At 39.5% G+C, this 18,977-nt stretch overlaps 1 protein-coding gene across 1 annotated transcript; it reads left to right on the top strand.

Moving 5' to 3' along the window:
* The first annotated feature begins 1,266 nt into the window (after positions 1-1,266).
* On the top strand, positions 1,267-18,130 carry gpc2 (glypican 2). The gene is made up of 11 exons (XM_085434261.1): positions 1,267-1,802; positions 3,595-3,753; positions 4,800-4,934; positions 9,011-9,186; positions 9,287-9,367; positions 10,158-10,323; positions 11,025-11,155; positions 11,882-12,028; positions 12,840-12,976; positions 13,798-13,970; positions 14,051-18,130. Exons 1-11 carry the CDS (start codon positions 1,625-1,627, stop codon positions 14,326-14,328), a joined length of 1,761 nt encoding a protein of 586 aa, XP_085290387.1. The 5' UTR covers positions 1,267-1,624; the 3' UTR covers positions 14,329-18,130.
* Positions 18,131-18,977: the final 847 nt, after the last annotated feature.

Below are 18,977 nucleotides of genomic sequence, written 5' to 3' on the forward strand. Positions count from 1 at the left end.
TTAACAAAATAAAAATGGAGACAAGTGTACACATTAGTTTTCTTTACAAATAACTCTCTCGCTGAACTGACACAGCCAATGATTACAAAACAATAATGCAGACTGTCATATAACTAATATTAGACCATGTGTACTGTTTCTCTGGGAAAAGGGATCCTCTTGTCCAACATATTAGGGCAATATCCCACATGAACGGTGACTTATAGATGCATTCATAGTGGAATTCAAAGATGATCGACAGAACAGCCAGTGAAATAACAGTTAGTTAATAGCAGTTATTGCAATAGAAAATGTAAAAGCAGGAAAGTATAAAGACAAACTTTAGCTTCCATGTATGCTGATAAATCCTCTTTCAGCTGCTCCCTTTAGGGGTCACCACAGTGGATCATCTGCCTTCATCTGTCTCACCTTATTCCTAGGATCCTTCTCCATCACATCAATCATCTTCATGTCCTCTTCCACTAAATCCATGAATCTTCTCTGTGGCCTTCCTCCTGCCTGGCAGCTCAATCTTCAATATCCTTTGTCCAATATCCCTCCTTTGCACATGTAGCCTTGCCTCTCTAACTTTGTCTTCAAACTGTCCAACCTGAGCTGTCCCTCTCATGTACTTAGTTTAACCTTGTCCATTCTCATCACTTCGACTGAAAATCTTAGGATCTTAAAGCTGCTCCCTCCTATCTTTTTGTCAGCATTACCATTTCCAAACCATAAATCATAGCAGGACTCACTAATGTCTTATAAAAAAAATTCTTGGACCCTTGGTGCTGCCCTTCTGTCGCAAATCATCCCTGACTCCTCTCCACCTACTCCACCCCCTTTTCACTGTCCGTTGCTTGGATGGCTTGCCCCAGGTATTTAAACTCATCCACCATCTCTGCTCCTTGCAGCTCCACTGTTACACCTGTCTCCTGCTCATTCATTTACTCTTGTTTAACTTGAGGTAATTTTTAAAAAATCACTCATGCATACATCAGTTTTTGCACTATTGTGGCACTTCTACTTTAGTTATACTCTTTATCTATTGTAGACTACTATTTTCGCTGCTGCTGTAAAACAGTTTCCCTTGTGAAATGAATGAAAGTATGAATCAAAATTGGGACTCTTTCTTTCAAATGCTCAAAAATTGTAATAAAAACATGATTATACGGTTGTTGTTTTTGTTATGTCCTTACGTAGTCTTTCTGGCTGTCCCATCAACTACAAGCATCCCCTTTTATTTTGACAGCAGCCCTCCTTCCGGTATCACCCTGGTTACGTCCCGAGTGTTTGACGCAGTTTGCCTGTCAGATGATGCTGTGGGCCGGGAGCGCCTCTTTCACACTCCCATGTATTTACGTACAACAGCGGGTCTCCCAGGAAGGACAAATTAAATGAACACGGCCGATGGAAACGCAGGCCTGTCTGTGATGTAAAAGCCCGGCCCGGATGTTTATTGCACTTATTGGGGAAAAACTATGACTGTTTCAAACGACTGACGATTTGGGATCCCGTTACTCCTTACACTTTTGCGTGCATCCAAACCGGCCAGACATTCATTCATTTATAAGCTGCTGCAACCACAGTCTGGCTTTATCCTTTACTGGAGTCTGCTTTTTTTCCCCCACCAAGTCCTGCAGTGAGGATGGATACCAGGGTGTCTTTTCCCAGTCGTCGGCTGCTGGTACTTCTTTGCACGGCTGCTGCCCTTTTAGGGACCCGGAGCCCTTTGGCTGCAGCGGGGAGAAGCTGCTCGGACACCAGGCAGGTGTACTTGGAGAAGGGGTACAGCACAAGCACCGCTCCGCTGACTCAAATTTCTGGTAAGACGGTTCCTATACCGCAAAGCGGGAATAAATTAAAGCATACAGTTCTCGGGACCCACATAGGGCAGTCTGTAATGATATGATATAAAAATATATATAAAAAAAAATTGTTATATATAATATATATATATATATATATATATATATATATATAGGGAAGGTTTAATTGTAAATTTCAGGGTAGGGTGCAGTTATGTCGCAGCAGAAATGTAGGCGCATCAGCATGGGATAAAAATAACATAATGCACATTAAGGTCAGTGTAAACTCACTGCTCCGCACTGCAAGCATCTTTAAGGGAATATTGTAGCAGGAAATGCCCTATAAACACAAACGCAACAAATCTCTGTAGAAAAGTGATAAAGAAGTACAAGGTGGCTCCAAACTCACTAAACGCCCCAGAGAGCCGTTGTAGGATCACCACGGTGAGTTTTTACCCCCCAAGAGAAACAATGCAGTATGGTTTAAAACAAATTACACCCGCCCCCTCCTCCTCTCTGTGCGGTTTAAATTGGATGATTAAGGGGATGAGCAAATTGCCAACACCGGTGCAACAAAGAACCTCGCCCCTAATTAGTCTTTGCCTACTGGCTCACTGTTAAATCCCTGCATATACACCCATAGGCTCTGTTCACCGCTGATAATCTTATTTTGAGAATGAGAAGATTGGATGCGGATTACAAACACTTAGATTTTGAATAATTTGAAGTTGGTGATGGGGTAGAACAGAGGAGGGGGGTACAAGAAAGTGGATTTTAGATGTTAAATTGTTCAAAATAAAAATGTCTGATCATGTGAGGGTGCAAATGACAGAGTGAAGATGTAGCTTACTTCTTGGAGGTTTAGCTTTGCATGTAAATCAGTGAGCGGATGTGTCTGCTCCTCTCAGACACACATAGAGCTGCTTTTAAAAGTGATTGTGAATAAAATGTATGTTTGAAGTGTTTTTTCCCCCCTCCTTTTCTTTCACAGCAATTTAGCTTAGTGTGTGAGGCAACTGCAGAATAGATTTTATTTGGTGTGTGTGTGTGCATGTGTGTGTGTATGTTGGGCTATCACTGCCTGAGTCTTGGCTCACTGTCCCGTGGGCCAGGGGAGCAGATGGCTGGGAGAGTGAAGGATGAAGGGAGGCAGTTTAGCAATGGAAATAGAGGGATGAGAGAGGGCTAATAGTGAGAGACACAGGGAGAACAAAAGAGGCAGAGAGGAACATCGGCCAGGGTGGAGTTAGGAATCAGACTTTCGGCTCTATTAACAGGCGCAATATTCATGTCGGATGCAATATGATAGAAACAAAGAATTCAAGGCTTTTGCATATTTTGAGTACTCCTGTGTTATCCCCCCCCCCCCCCCCCCCCCCCATCTCCCCCTCCTGTGTGTGGTTTGCATATATCATTACCTCAGACATATCAAAGACCCAACCTGGGCTGACAAAGAAAGACAGATTGAAGTTGAATAATTCATGCATGGAAATTAAATTTTTTCTACCACAGCGTTATCTTTAATAAGATTTCCCCACTGAATGGACTGACAAGTAGAGGAATTGACTTTCAAACTAAAAAAAAATCAGCTTTGACCTCCATAATGGAAATTGGCCTTGCACTTAATAATACATTTTAGTCATAAAAACAGCACAAAGTGCTTCACAAAACCAAGTGCATATATAAAGTAGAAGCATATAATTACATATAGTTAAAAAAAACCCCAAGGGAATCAGATTTCTCACCATAGGTTTAACTGTGGGATCAATCCTTGCTTTCTCTTATGGCCTTTCTTTTATGTTTGTTCCAGGTGAGCACCTGCGGCTCTGTCCTCAGGACTACACTTGCTGCTCCAGTCAGATGGAGGAGACTCTGGCCCAGCAGAGTGAAAGGGACTTCCTCAAAGCAGTTTCAGACAACAGCCAGTTTCTCTTGACCACCTTTACCCAGAGACACCGCAGGTTTGACGGTGAGAGGCTGACACCTTAGTAGTTCTTGTGTTTGTAATGGGAACATTATTTGATTTGAAGCTGATTAAAAGCTAGTTATTACTTTTGATACCATAGTTTGTGAAAAAATGACCCTCCCCAAAATTAAACCAGTGAGTTTTAATTATAAAATGACCTTCCTAATTTAATTCAGATGATACTTCTGCGCTATTAAAATTACAGCTAAATGCTTGAAGCACAGCAAAGCAAATATATTAAAATGCTTGTTACTTATGTAATTTCAGCAACTGTGAGGCATTTTCATACAAGTGGCGACTCACAAGAGACTGATTATAAAACTAGATACAAATCAAGCAACCAGGGCCAAGCTATCCTGCATTTTAGTCTGTAACTTTTTTTTTTTTTGCTCTAAATAACATTTTCCATAATGCAGCTAAACACCATATTTAACTGGAGAAAATCCCAGTTGAGGCCTCCCATTAAAAATATATAACCTGCTTGTCTAAGCTGAATTAACTATGATTATGCTGCTATGATTTTGCCAGGGTTATACAGACATAGAAGTCTTTATGAAAAAAGGTTTCACTGGAATTGTAAGACTAGTTTATAATGACTTATAATCTATAAACTTGTATAAAGTTTTTGGAAAACCCAAATATTTTTATAGTGCTCTGTATCTGGGAGATTTTATCAGTCATTGTTTCAAATAATGCGTCTACAGCTGCAGGTTTGTAGCAGCCACAGTACAGAGCTGAATTTACACTTTCTCCTCCTACCTGCAGTAGACTGCTATCACCCTTCCTCACACTTTTATATAATATATAATGATGAGTCATGTAAAGACGCTTAAGGAGTGGGAGACTGCATATGAGTCTTAAAGATGGATTTTAAATAGAGTACATTTTGTTAAACCCATTTACCAGTGTGCAGGATCTGAGCTGTTAATCTTTCAGGGAAGGGAGGAGGGTGAGGGAGCGCCTACATAGAAACCTGGCCGAGATATTAGAGAAAAAGAGGGTGGGTGACCAGTTTGTAGCTAATCGCTGCTTTTTCTGTCTCTGCACAGAGTTCTTCAAAGAACTTATAGACCTTTCAGAGAAGTCTATGAACCAGATGTTTACCAAGACCTATGGCCTGCTCTTCACCCAGAACGCACACGTCTTCCAAGAGCTTTTCCTGGAGCTTCGCAGATATTATTCTGGTTGGTTTTAACACTCCTTTGTCCACCTTGACAGTCATAGAGATAATTAATGATTTTGGCAAAGATATGTCAGCTAGGTTGGATCAGAGACATTGTAAAATAATTCAATTCAGTTCAGTTCAATTCAGTTTTATTTATATAGCATTAAATCACAACAACAGTAGCTTTAAATTACTTTATACTGTAAGGCAAAGATCCTACAATAAAGAAAAAAGAGAAAGCCCCAGCAGTCATATGACCCCCTATGAGAAAATGCTTTGGTGACAGTGGGAAGGAAAAACTCCCTTTTAACAGGAAGATACCTTCAGCAGAACCAGGCTCAGGGAGGGGCGGGGCCATCTGCTGCGACCGGTTGGGGTAAGGGGAGGAAGACAGGACAGAGACATGCTGTGGAAGAGACCGAAACATTATGAATCACTAAAAATTTAACGCAGAGAGGTGTATAAACACATGCTAACAAAAAAAAAAGCGAGTGAAAAAGGCAACTGAAGAAGAAACACTTAATGCATCGTGTAAATCCCCCAGGAGCATATACTTATTGGAACATAACTAAAGGAGAATTTAGGGTCACCTTATCCAACCCTAACTATATGCTCTATCAAAAATGAAAATTTTAAGCCTAATCTTAAAAGTTTACTCTCATGACTCCAAACTGAAAGCTGGTTCCAAGGAAGAGAGGCATGAATATGCCCATTGAAGGGCATATCCTGGTCAAGAACTACTCAAAGATCCCTCACAGTCTTACTAGAGGTCAAGTTAATGCCATCCAGATTATCTGGTTAGATACTGTATTTGTAATGCTTTTAGGGCCGAGTACAATGGCCTCAGTTTTTATTGAATTTAAAAGTAGAAAATTAGAGGTAATCCAGGTCTTTATTTCTTTAAGACATTCCTACAGTTTAACTAATTAGTGTGTATTATCTGGTTTCATGAATAGATAAAGTTGGGTGTCATCTGCATAGCAGTGTAAATGTATGCTATGCCTTCTGATGATACTTCCTAAGGGAAGCATGTATAATGCAAACAGAATTAGTCCTGGCATAGAACTCTGCGGAACTTCATAATTAACCTCAGTGAATGAAGAGGACTCTCCATTTACATGAATAAATTTAAATGGTCAAATCGTGGCTTTTTAAGTAACAGTGTAAGAACTGCCAGATTAAAGGCCTGTGGTAAATACCTGATTAATAGAAATAGGTTGATCACATTTAAGATTAATGGTAGGAAAGAAAGAAAAAGAGTCTAAATAAATATCAATGGTACTGAAAGTAGCTGCACATAATGCTACTTCTGTGTGATGGTTATGACAAATTTTTTCTTTAATGGTTAAAATTTTATTTGTGATGCTTGCAACAACAGAGCTCTGTAGTACTCTTTCAGTGCTGAAAGAGAAACCTAGAGTTGTTCTTATTTTCTCTAATCACTAATTAATCCCTAATAAATCAGTGATAAAATGTTCTAGCTTGAAAGAGGGTTTTTCATAAAGCAGCAAACTAAGTTTCCAGGATAAATGATTATCTAAATTAGTGAGACATCATTTCCTCTTCAGCTTATGAGTTGTCTGCTTTAAGGTGCACATTTGAGAGTTATAGCAGGTGTCTGTCTTTTTCACAGGAGCTACATTATCCAGAGTCGTATGCAGTGAAGAAGTAAAATAATTAACAAGATAATCGACCTCTGTGGGAGTAGTGTTCTGGTAGCTGCTCTGCTCTGTGTTGGCACAAGGCATAGGAGAAGATGACAGTGGATGAATTATATCCTTTAACCTAGTTACAGTACTTTCATAAATACATTTATTGTGATAAAATCTATATACTACTGCTGTGTAATCCATTGTAAATTTAAATGCTATTAGGAAATAATCAGACAAAAGAGGGTTTGAAGGAAATGCTGATAAATGTTCAGTATAACGCTATATATCAGAAAAAGCTCTAGAGTGGGATTAAGGTGGTGGGTGGGATCTTTTACATTGTGAAAGAAGCCAACTGAGTCTAATAATACATTTAATATGGATGTTAAAATCACCCACAATATTTATTTTATCTGAGCTGAGCACTAAATCAGATAAAAAGTCTGAGAATTCAGACAGAAATTATAAATGATAACAAATATGACTGGTTTATGAGTTTTCCAGCACGGGTGGGCAAGGTGAAGCATCAGGCTTTGAAATGAATTAAAACTCTGTCTGAGTCTTTGGTTGATTAACAAGCTGGAGTGGAAGATTGCTGCCATTCATTACAAGTATCGTTATTACTAAAGGAGTCTGTGGAGTAACACTTTCCCTGGGAGCAGGAAAGTGCAGGAGGGACAGGTGAAAATGCCATGCTACTAGCTAGCTGGCTACAAGTTGAGCTAGCAAATCCCTAAAGAGACAGTGAATACTGTGAATGTAATTAGTGAGTGAATCAACAGAGAGTATGCTTTGGATAAAGCATGTGAAGATTACTCTATGAAAAAAGTTGTTACGTATACGTTTTTAATTAAATTGACAGAAAAACAACAGGAACAGGAAGTGATACATAATCAAAGAGAGAACAAACTGAGAGAAGGAGAATATCACAAATCAACTTTGTACATGGTTTTTAGCAAGTTCTACACATGCAGTTTTAAATTAAATTCAGATAATCCTTGAAAATAACTTCCCTAATAAGTGCACAGTAAGTGACCAAGTGCACAGGGTTGTCAGGCTTGCTGCTGAGTGGACTTTGGTTGGCTCTGCCATATAAAAGAAGGAGATTAGGGATATAATGATGGTTTACTGATCCAAAACACAAATGGCAATCACTAGCTTCCAATCCAAACAACATAGAGGGAAAAATCCACGTTCTATTCCACAGTGTTAAAACAGTAATTTAAGTAACCTGCCTGGCATATGTAGTCTACAGTGGGCTCCAGTACCACCACGAGGAAAGAATGACTGCAGGGAAATGTTTAAAAAGACTGATCTCTGTTTAAAGAGGTACAATAATTCCTTCCGACACTGACATTTATGTATAGTTCAGACAGTCCACGTCCATGTTGTGGTAAATCAGCAGTTATAGACAGCAATAAAAAAAGCATCATTGTCTTTTGAGGGGAACCGACATGCCAGGAAAAACTGGAGGAAAAAAGGAGAGCGAGAATTGGATTCCCACAGATGCCAGACCATTTCTATTTTTGTTCCGGATCGTTCTGTTTTTGGCTTCACAGCCGCTCACTGACTCCTCCATCTGCAGGCTGCTAAGTCAGCCTGTCCTTCTCTGCCAAACAGCATGTATGGCTAATTTAAGGCAGTATAGTAGACTACAGATTGGAGATTCACATGCTCATTCTGTAGAAACACTCAAGCAGACAAAACATTATGGATACTATCATGTTCTAAAGCAGAAAACATTTAGTGTTCAGATTTATGTTATCATTAAAAAAAAAAGTGTTCATTTATCAACTGGATTAAGTTTTATTAAATTTTATAAATTTTATGTAGTTTTATAAATTTTTTTGATTACAATATTTTTAACCAAAGTGAGACATGCGACTTCGCTAGAGTGTTATTTAAAGAAGCAAGGACAGAGTTTGCTCTAAAATCTCCATCTTTCCCCCAAAACTGTTGTTTCTCAAATGCATCAAAAATTATTAAGTGAGATATTTAAAGCAATGTCAATCAGACTTCTCCATAGCTTGTACTGTGTGTTTAGCCAAGGAGAAAAACACTTTAGTAAAACAATCAGGTATTTATAAAAGTATTTTTCTGTACTTTCCTTCAAAAACCTTGGAATTTTAATGCACACACTTCAGCAGTTAGTCATTTGTATGCTGAATGCAAAATAAACAGCGCATATAAATATTGAGAATGTTTTTTTGTCCTTCTAGCTGTTCAAATATGGCCGCACTTACCAAACTAATTTATCTGATGGTTTTTATAGCTTAACATAGCTTTTATTGGAAGAAGATGAGAGAAATCTGTCTTTAAATACTCTCCAACAGCATTGTCGTGGTGAGATCCATTCTAACTGCAGTGACTCTTTTTCGAAGCATTTATCAGATAAGAAAAAAAACCATATTCTTATATAGTATAACTGTTACTCTATTGTTCACAGGGGGAAGTGTGAGTCTGGCAGAAGTTCTGTCAGATTTCTGGTCCAGACTTGTGGAGCGGGTCTTCTCTCTGGTAAACCCCCAGTATCAGTTCAGTGAGGACTACCTAGAGTGTGTCAGCAAGCACGCCGAACAGCTGCAACCATTTGGGGATGTCCCTCGCAAACTTCGTGTACAAGTGTGTATATAGTAAAATCTACAGAGCTCATATATACTGTACTTATATAGCAGGATGGCAAAGGGGGACCCTAATCTGTTATCTTTGGTTTGACATTCAGGTGTCGAGGGCTTTCATAGCAGCCAGAGCGTTATCTCAAGGGCTTGCCACTGGTCGGGACATTGTCAACAAAGCAACAAAGGTGAGTGGCTCTTATTCAGCATCTCTTCATGCTTATCTTGAGTGGAATATTTAATACCAAGATGGCATTGATGATATTCTGCTGTCTAAAGCATACTGGCAAGCAATTATATGGTAAATGGATGTATTTATATAGCGCTTTTACTAGTCCCTAAGGACCCCAAGGCCCTTTACATATCCAGTCATCCACCCATACATTCACACACTGGTGATGACAGCTACATTGTAGCCACAGCCACCCTGGGGCGCACCGACAGAGGCGAGGCTGCCGGACACTGGCGCCACCGGGCCCTCTGACCACCACCAGTAGGCAACGGGTGAAGTGTCTTGCCCAAGGACACAACAACTGAGACCGTCGGAGCCGGGGCTCAAACCAGCAACCTTCCGATTACAAGGCGAACTCCCAACTCTTGAGCCACGATCGCCCCTGCGATCCTTTCATTATGTTCTTGTTTAAACGGCTAGTCACTCAAAAACACAATAGTTAGTCTAGACTTTATAGAGTAATCCTGTTTATTAGATTATCAGACATTTAATCTAAACTTTGAAGCAAAAACAAAATCATCTTGTTACCAGCAGGAAGTGAATCATTATCCAGACAAGTCCACACTAAACTGCTGGCCCTGTAGTGTGAACTGGTAACTGAGTAAATTAGTTTTTCTAAACATAACTTTGAAGTTCTTCAGCTGTGGTTGACTTTTGGAGCTGCAAATATGTAAAACCGCTTTGTTAAGTAATGGTCATTGTGTGTTTATGTATTTAATCCATTTTATTCTGTCCTTTGCTTTCAGTTAACTGCAGATTCAGAGTGTGTGCGTGGCCTGATGCGTCAGTGGTACTGCCCACTGTGTCGAGGTATGCCCTCCGTGCGCCCCTGCCGCTCATTGTGCCTTAACGTGATGAAGGGCTGCTTAGCCAATCAGGCTGACTTGGACACCGAATGGAACAATTTCATTGGTGGGTGATGGAGTATCTTTATATGTGATTTCATAGGTAGTGGATGGCACATTTTAAAAAGCTAAAGTTTTTGAAGAACCTGATTTTCAGCATCATTTTTAGATCTTTAAGCATAGGAGAGTCAGCGTCTAAGCACTTTGAATTATTCTCATCATAATTAAACCAGACATCCCAAAAAGTAGCATCCTTTCTTGTGCCCCTGTCACTCATTTACTTTCACGTCCTTTTCCCTAATGAGTTCCTCCTCCATTAATCATTCATGCCTCTCTGCTCCTTCACAATTGATCTGTCTTCCTGTGTTTCCTTTCTCCTTTCATCAAACCCATACATTCCCTCTATTTTTTCTTTTCATCTGGAGTGCTTCCTCTTACCTTTCATCGCTCCATCCATGCCTGCTGAACTCAAAACCATTTTACCCTCATGCAGCCTTTTGTCTGACCACCATTCTCCTCTCTTTTTCACGCTTTATATTGTGACAGCTTGCTTCTTTATTTTACTGAACACCCCTTAAAGAGATGTAAATCACACTCTTTTAGCTGGTTGGCCAGGGGGGAGATTCCAGACACACCACTGTCTTGACATTCATCAGGCTCTACAGAAGCCCACCTACACACAGTTTTTTTCTTCTTCTGTATATTACCTGAAAGTGAGAACTAAAGTCAAAGCAAACTTTATCACCCTACCATCTCTATGTTTTTCAGATGCTCTGTACCAGGTTTCAGAGAAGCTGGAGGGGCCTTTCAACATGGAGCTTGCAGCCGACTCTATCTCTGTAAAAGTGTCAGAGGCCATTATGCACATGCAGGAAAACAGTGTCAGCATCTCCAGCAAAGTAAGAAAGCACAGCAGACGATCAGTACATAAAAATGAAAACCAAATGAGCATTGTTATATTTTTTTATTGCTTTCCGAGAGTTTGGCAATTGTGAATCAATCGAGTGAAATGTTAACTGAACCTTTGAGAGGACATGCAAATGATCTTCTTCGATATTCAAGCAAAAGCTGTAATCTTAATTATTGTTTAATTTCATTTTTAATCTTTCTAATGAGACAGCATGCAGTAAAGATGAGAACATGATAGCCTCGGAGTATGATTAAAACATGGCAGACATCCCAGGAGTGAATCCTCCAGAGAGACACCCACGTCTTGTTAGAAACAGAGAAGCTCCTGGTTTGTGTTGGTAGTGCTTTAAGGAACAGACAGCTCTCTGCTTTACAATCCAGCTTTGTGCGACTGCACTCTAATAGAGCGTGACTGTTGAGGTTAGGGGGAGCTTTTACAACATTGTTCAGTTACAACATTTTTGTCTGTAGACGTCATTGACTCTTTTCCCCAGAAATCAAAGGTCCCTGGTGTTTTTTTAAGCTTTAATTCAAAACTTACATCAAAGCTACCTTTTTTCTCTTAGAAGAAAGCACTGAGTCTTTTGCACTTATTCTTTAGGTGTTGTTAGAAGAAATTCTACGAAATCACATATTAGTTCGAGAATATACAGTTTTCTTGACACAACATAGAAGAATCATCTTAATCTTAAAACTGCTCTTGCTGTGTACCTCAGGTGTTCCAAGGCTGTGGAAACCCCAGGCCAGCTCCAGCAAGGTCCAAACGCTCGCCCAAAGAGTCCGGGGGCAACAGGAGGCCTTTCCGCACCTACACTCCTGAAGAGAAACCCACCACTGCTGCAGGCACCAACCTGGATCGATTGGTAAGGAGCAAACAGCACGGTGACGTGGTACCAGTAGGAATTCTTAATCTTGGGTTGCACTTACCTGTCAATAAAGGTAAAAAAAAAGAAAAGAAATCAGCTAAGGCCTAAAATTATTGTATTTCTGCTGTATTTGCCATTTGGTGCTTGCTAAGTACCATCCATTGGCCATTTAGTGCTTTTTCACTAAGAGAGACAAAGTGCTTACATTGAAACCAGATAAAACCCTTTGAAGTGGTTCGAGATGCTGATGAATGACTGTTTTTGGTGGGTTCATGATAAGTGCCACTTTTCACATGTTACAGTGAGCAATTTGGAACATTGTTGATACAGGAATAGATACTACTTGTTTTAATGGTGCACAATTTACCCTTTTGTGTTGAGCATTCTTTAAATATATCAGGAAAAAACTGTAAGAATGTCGCACATGTTTGCTCTGCACATGAATCTGATTCAGATCAAGAGGGGGAAAAAAAGGGAAAAAAACCCCCCAAAACACTAAAATAAGTCAGAGCGACTAATAACAGAGAGTCCTGTGGTTAGAACCCAGACAGAATTTCTGTGAATAGTGTGGTCTTGCAAGATAGAAATGCCTAAATAAAAAGAGCTTCAGATCAGAGCACAGACGAAGGGGGTATTAGATATTTATATCTGTTTATAAGACTGAAAAGAAATGTCGTTTAAGAGCTGACCCAGAAGCAAAGCTGTATTAGGTTTTTACCTTTACCCAGCATCAGCCCTGCAGCTTTCATACAAAGATACTTTAAAACCATGTCTGAGTCATAGCCAGTTTCCTTCCACCTCCACACAGGTTACCGAGCTGAAAGAGCGACTGCGGCCCATGCGGGGCTTCTGGGTGTCCCTCCCACACACCATCTGCAACGATGAGAAGATGGCTGCCGACGTCACTAATGAGGACCGCTGCTGGAACGGGCAGACCCGGGGGAGGTGAGCGAGATCAGAGCAAAAGGCTGCTGAGGGGAGGGTCTGTACAGGCGGAGGAGTGAGTGAGTGATGGTGCAGAGGTGGAAGGATGCAACAGATGGAACTGAGTTTATTTAATTATGCCACCGCCACTCACCCACATGTTCTCTACCTGGGTCTGCTTGTTCTGTGTACATACCAATGAATCAAGCTCATTTGAGAAGAAACACTAGTGAGTGTGTTACACAGAAAGAGGGGAACTGATTGTCCACCGTCATCAGTCAGCATTTTATATAAAAGCACATCCATCTTCAGTCACAAACCAGATGTGCTGGCTGTGCTATAATTATCTTGTATTATCACATATACAATAAGTGATAATAACTGTGAAATGTCCTTTGGGCATTCCAGATTGTAACTTTAAAAATATATATGGTGCAGCTAACTGTCTTATAAGCAAAAAGTGATACATGCATTATTAAAAATTCAATAAAGCTTGACATAAAACAAACCAATAGCTGCTGAAACATTGTGCTCTGTACCGAAAATGTCAGCCCAGTGGTCCAGGCAGCCACATGAAACCAGAGTCAGTGGGATTAATCCTCTGGGGACTGTTAGTGTCTGTACAAAATGTCACAGCAATCCATCAGATGATGACTGCTGAGATGTTTCTGTCTGGACTAAAGCAAAGGGACTGATTGGCCATAACCATCTCTAGAGCCTAGCCATTAAAGATTTGATTACAACGGGTATCACTGCACATAAACCTTTAGTGTTCTTAAGGAAATTAAATAGCAGAGAATAAGCTACTATGTATGTGAATGCCTCTTTGTGCGTATGCTCAGGTACCTGCCAGATGTGACAGGTGACGGTTTGGTGAGCCAGATCAATAACCCTGAGGTGGAAGTGGATATTGCACGTCCAGATGTGAGGACCAGGCAGCTGATCATGGAGCTGAGGGTGGTGACCAATAAACTGAGGCATGCTATGAGTGGACAGGACATGGACTTCATGGACAGTGAGTGTTCCTAAAATTTTGACTTGATATTCTTATATCTGCTCCATATTTCAGATGAAAATGTGCTTTTCCTGTTTCAGGTGAGGAAGGCAGTGGCTCAGGAGGTGGAGATCATGGCGAAAGGTACAATCATGACTGGCCAGGTTATGGGCCTTACTCTCCACCCTACACCAAACCCTCAAATAACCCCGCCTCCAACCCTGCAAAGCCGCCTCGAGGCCGAGACAGAAACGGGTCCAAGTGGAACAGAAACAACGGGCAGGGACGGGTTCGATCTGCAGCTGGTCTGCTCTCTTTCTCCCCGTTTTCTTTGTTGCCTCTGCCTTTTGTGGTCACTGCTGCCACCATGTGGAGATAGCTGGTTATTAAAGTGTGGAAGTGAGGGGAAAATTTCTGTCATGCTGGAGTCTAAAGCACATTATTAAGAAAATAATTGCCATTCCATTCGGTTACACCAGCATTAAACAACAGTAAAAACAGACTAATTCAGCAATAATCAAAAACCTGTTTACAGCACTGAATATTTTTCCTACTCCCCAAGCAACTAATGAGAAATAAAACACACTGATAATTAAAAACACAACTTAAAAATATCATCTTTTATTTTTTTAGTGTCATGTTTGACTGATTGGCTTTAGATGCTGAACGGTGTGCAGTGCTGGGAGTCTTAAGGGGAACAAAGGAATAAACTTCAAATGAATTGGCAGGATGTGTGGGTGATGGCGGTGACCACTTGGTGGTCTGTGAGGTAGAGATTAGCCGTGCCCATAATTACTATGTAGTTTCAGTGAGCAGCTGATTTAACGTACATTTGTTTGCTGCTTCTCTCTTTAAATTAAGTTTCAGTACATTGGAGTTCAGTTTAGCTGTGGTTCGTTTAATTAATTTTTCCATCTTTTTAAAGCAGTAAGATAAAGTTTTTTCAATTAAAGCGCCATACTTTGGCTTGGAAACATTTGAAAAAGGCAAAAGTGTGACTCTTGAAACCAAACAATGGGCTGATTTTGAATGTAAAAGCTCAAACCAAGTTGGGTTGCTTATATCAGTGTAATGTATTGCTGTTTTTAATTTATTTGTAATATCATATTTTGTTTTATTATTATTTCAAGACAATGGCTGTGTGTTTTCTTCTAATGTAAGTTTGTCTTTCAAGTTCTCTGGTGGTGAAAAAAGGGAAAAATCAAGTTGTATTAATACTTTTTTGTAAACCAGTCATTTTAAAATATTATCCTATACATCAGAACACTTATTATCAGCTGTAGTTTTCTGGCTTCTTTACTTCTAAACAGAGAGGGGTAAAGAGCATCATGTGTGAGTGTGTGCGTATGTGTGCGTTTGCGTGATCGTTTTATAATGTTTGTTATATGTGCCGGTCTTGTTGAGAGGATGCTGGGACCTTTTTTAATAGTATGCTTTTGTACTTATTTTTCCTAAAAGCAACAAAAGTTGTTGAAAACAGTCGGTGAGCACGCTACGTATTGTAACGTTGGACTGAATGGTTTCAGAGAGAAAAATGATGTCAGAACTTAGATGATGGTTCTTAATTTTCATGTGCTGTTTTAATGAAGATAAAATCAAAGAGTTTTCTAGACAAAGCTTGTGAGGAGTTGTCATCAGGAAAGAGGAGAAGAAAAGATTAGTTTAACATTCTGGGAAGTGTGCTTAGCTTGCAAAGTGTAAAATGATAAGTTTAAGATTTAGAAAACAACAAAAAGACGGATTCAGCAGCTGATTAGTTTAAAACAAAGTAACTAGCTTGGATGAGAAAATCTATATACAAGGAATGGTTGAATTTGCAAATTAACATATTTTAACTTTTTTAATTTGTGGTAAATGGACTGGTTCTTATATAGCGCTTTTCCACTCTTCTGAGCACTCAAAGCGCTTTACACAACTTGTGCATTCACCCATTCACACAAGCACAACTGACATTCACACAAATTCATACTCCGATGAATGCATCGGAGAGCAATTTCGGGTTAGTATCTTGCCCAAGGATATTTGGCATGCAGACTAGGGGAAGCCGGGAATCGAACCACCAACCTCCCGATCAGTAGATGACCTGCTCTACCACCTGAGCTACAGCCACCCTTGTGCAAAAATAATTGATCATTTTACACGGGTTACATACTGATTGTTTATTGGCATGAAGAAATTGACAGATCTGCTAATAAAAATGCAATCTTTGCCAAGAAATAGACCAACACACACTTACCAGCCACTTCATAAAGTATATCAGTTCAGTTGTTGATGGAAATATCTGCCTAGCTAGTCACGGCAGGCATGTAGACATGTTAAAGATGACCTGGTTAATTTCCACCTGCAGCAGACTGGGTAAGAATTAGTGTTTTAAGTGACTTTGAACATGGCATGGTTATTTATGTTAGATGGGCTGGTCTGAGTATTTCAGAAACTGCTGATTCACTGGGGATTTTCCCCACACAACCATCTCTAGGGTTTACAGAGAATGGTTTGGCAAAGAGAAAATATGCAGTGAGTGGCAGTTCCCTGGGACAAAATACGTTTTTGATGGCCTGAGGTCAGAGGAGAATGACCAGATGCATTCAATCTTGAATCAGATGGTCTATAGTAGCAGTAGACCACACTGAGTGCCACTCCTCTCAGCTAAAAATGGGGAACTGAAACTATGATTCATGTGGACTGACCAAAATTGGATAATAGAAAGATTGCCTGGTTTGATGATCAGATGAAGATGGTTTGGTCAGAATTTGGTGAAAACAAGAACATAGAGCACCTTTGGGATGTGGTGGAACAGGCGATTAGCATCATGTGTGTGCAGCTGACTAATCTGCAGCAACGGTGTGATGCTGTATTAAGAATTTATCCAAAACCTTCCTTAAACTATGTTGCAAATAATTAAGGTAGTTCTCAAGGTTCCCTGAAGTTGTAACCTATGAAGTGGCCAGTGAGTGTATAACCTCGGTATCAATTTGTACACTTTACTTTTCAGCATCTTTAAAGTAACATTTTCTTAAACATTATGTGTTTTGTAAAGTGAACATTGACAATGTTTCTCACTTTCTAGCTTTTATGCTAAGCTGCTTGCTTTAGGTCCACCTTAAAAAAAGCAAATAAGCACAGTTTCCAAAATGCTCAACTATTTCCAGGAGATGATGAAAGTGACTGAATAGAACAGCTGGGGAGACAAGAGAATATAAGAGAATGTATAGATGCTGCAAAAGGACACTTAAATTGAAGAGAAATTGTAAAATCCCATTTGCTTGTAACAGAATTAAATCTACTGAGGTGGAAATATGCCTGTAAAATAGAAGTATGATCTAGAGAAGGATTTCCTTTCATAACATATCCATTTTACACCAATTACCAACTGTTTCCAACTGCTTTGAAAATGCTCAGTGGATAACAGGAACTGTGTAATGCTAACATATTAGTATGGACCAAATTCTCTGAGGACTGTTTCCAGCACTTTGTTGAACAAAACGCAAACAAAATGCCAGCATGTGAAGGTGGCTATGTTAATTTGAAATGAAAGCCTTCAGCAACAGTAGGAACCGCGGCTAAGACTTCACCACACACAGCATTATATTGCACAAAAAAAATGACAAAGTGTTTCACAGTATTTTAAAAGCAACAGTGTTTTAATCATGTGCTTTCAGTGCTCAGCAGTCAGACAAGTCTGTGATGGCTGCAGTATTTCCATTCAATTTTAGGAAAGTTGTTTTTGAGTCCGAACTCACATCCATTCCTGCAACTCACATTCCTTCATGGTGAAAGTATAGCACAACTTTTTTTTCTTCATGTTGTTGTGACAGTTTTTTGGTATCAAACAAGTGACATTTTTTTTTGCTTCATTAAAAAACTGAAGAAAAAGATGTTGATTCTTTAATTTTTTTAAGGTAATTATATTTAATAACAGCCAAAATACAAAAACTAAACACATGCTTTAGTTACAGAATATTTCCATGTTCAGGCTTAGATCATATGCACAAGTCACCAGCTCAACAAAAAGAACAAAGAAGACATAAGAAGACTGCAGAGAACAAGCAAGTGATCCAAAGTGGACTACGAAAAAACAAATCCAAAACAAGAAACAAAGTCAGAGGTAAACATGAAGACAAGAACAGATACAGGACAGTAAACTGGAAGGCAAACAAGAAGTAGAACAGGACAGACTGACAAATGGAAAGAGAACTACATCATTTAATAATACTAAAGCAAATGTTTACTTCTGTCTCAGCTCCTATAAATACATGGTAGAGACCTTTCCTATTTCTCTGATTTGTGCCTCATTGTCTCCTCTATCCTCCTGCTGCGATCTGGAAATCAGTATCAGTTTACCATAGTAAAGGATATCTCACTTCCTAAACTGCATCTGGAGGGCACGGAAGAGAAGAAAGCTTTTTTTCCTTTGCATGTGACCTTCACCACTCCTCTTTGAAAGATTAGGTAGCATCTTTTCTTTCTGTGTGAGAGGGTAAAACTTACCTCAGTGAAACACAAGAAAACAAACTGGATTAAGTATGAACAAAGATTAGCAGCTAGTGAGATGGTTTACAGTTTATGCTGTGAAGTTTAATTTAGAGCCTGAAATTGCCATTTAATTTAAAAGAGGACAAAATGAAACAGAAGCAAAACACTGAAGTGCAGGAGCTACAATTGAGAGCGCACAGGTGTGTCATTTATGGGAGCTGAATATCCAAACAGGCTTGTCCTCTTTATCCATTTTTTTCAGTTATTTAAGATGATCAGATTTTCTGCCTTTCACTGTTTTGTGTGTGATTAAAAAAAGGAGTATGTTTATAAGGTTTGACTGTGATTGTTATGCATGTAGTGAACATCTGCAAATTACTGTGCGTATGACTACAGTAATATAAAACTCTTCCATGCTGATTATGACAATTTAACAGAATGAAAAATTAACACTGCCACAAAATATGTAAATTTGCATTTACTTGAAATGCATGAAAAATGACCACTCTTAATTAATTAGCTGGGCATTCAAAACATTGTATCTTCCTTCTACTG

This window comes from Copadichromis virginalis, linkage group LG2 (assembly GCF_057382275.1).
Source record: "Copadichromis virginalis isolate Kocher_CV1m ecotype Utaka linkage group LG2, C_Virginalis_male_GT1.1, whole genome shotgun sequence".
Classification (NCBI taxonomy): Eukaryota; Metazoa; Chordata; class Actinopteri; order Cichliformes; family Cichlidae; genus Copadichromis; species Copadichromis virginalis.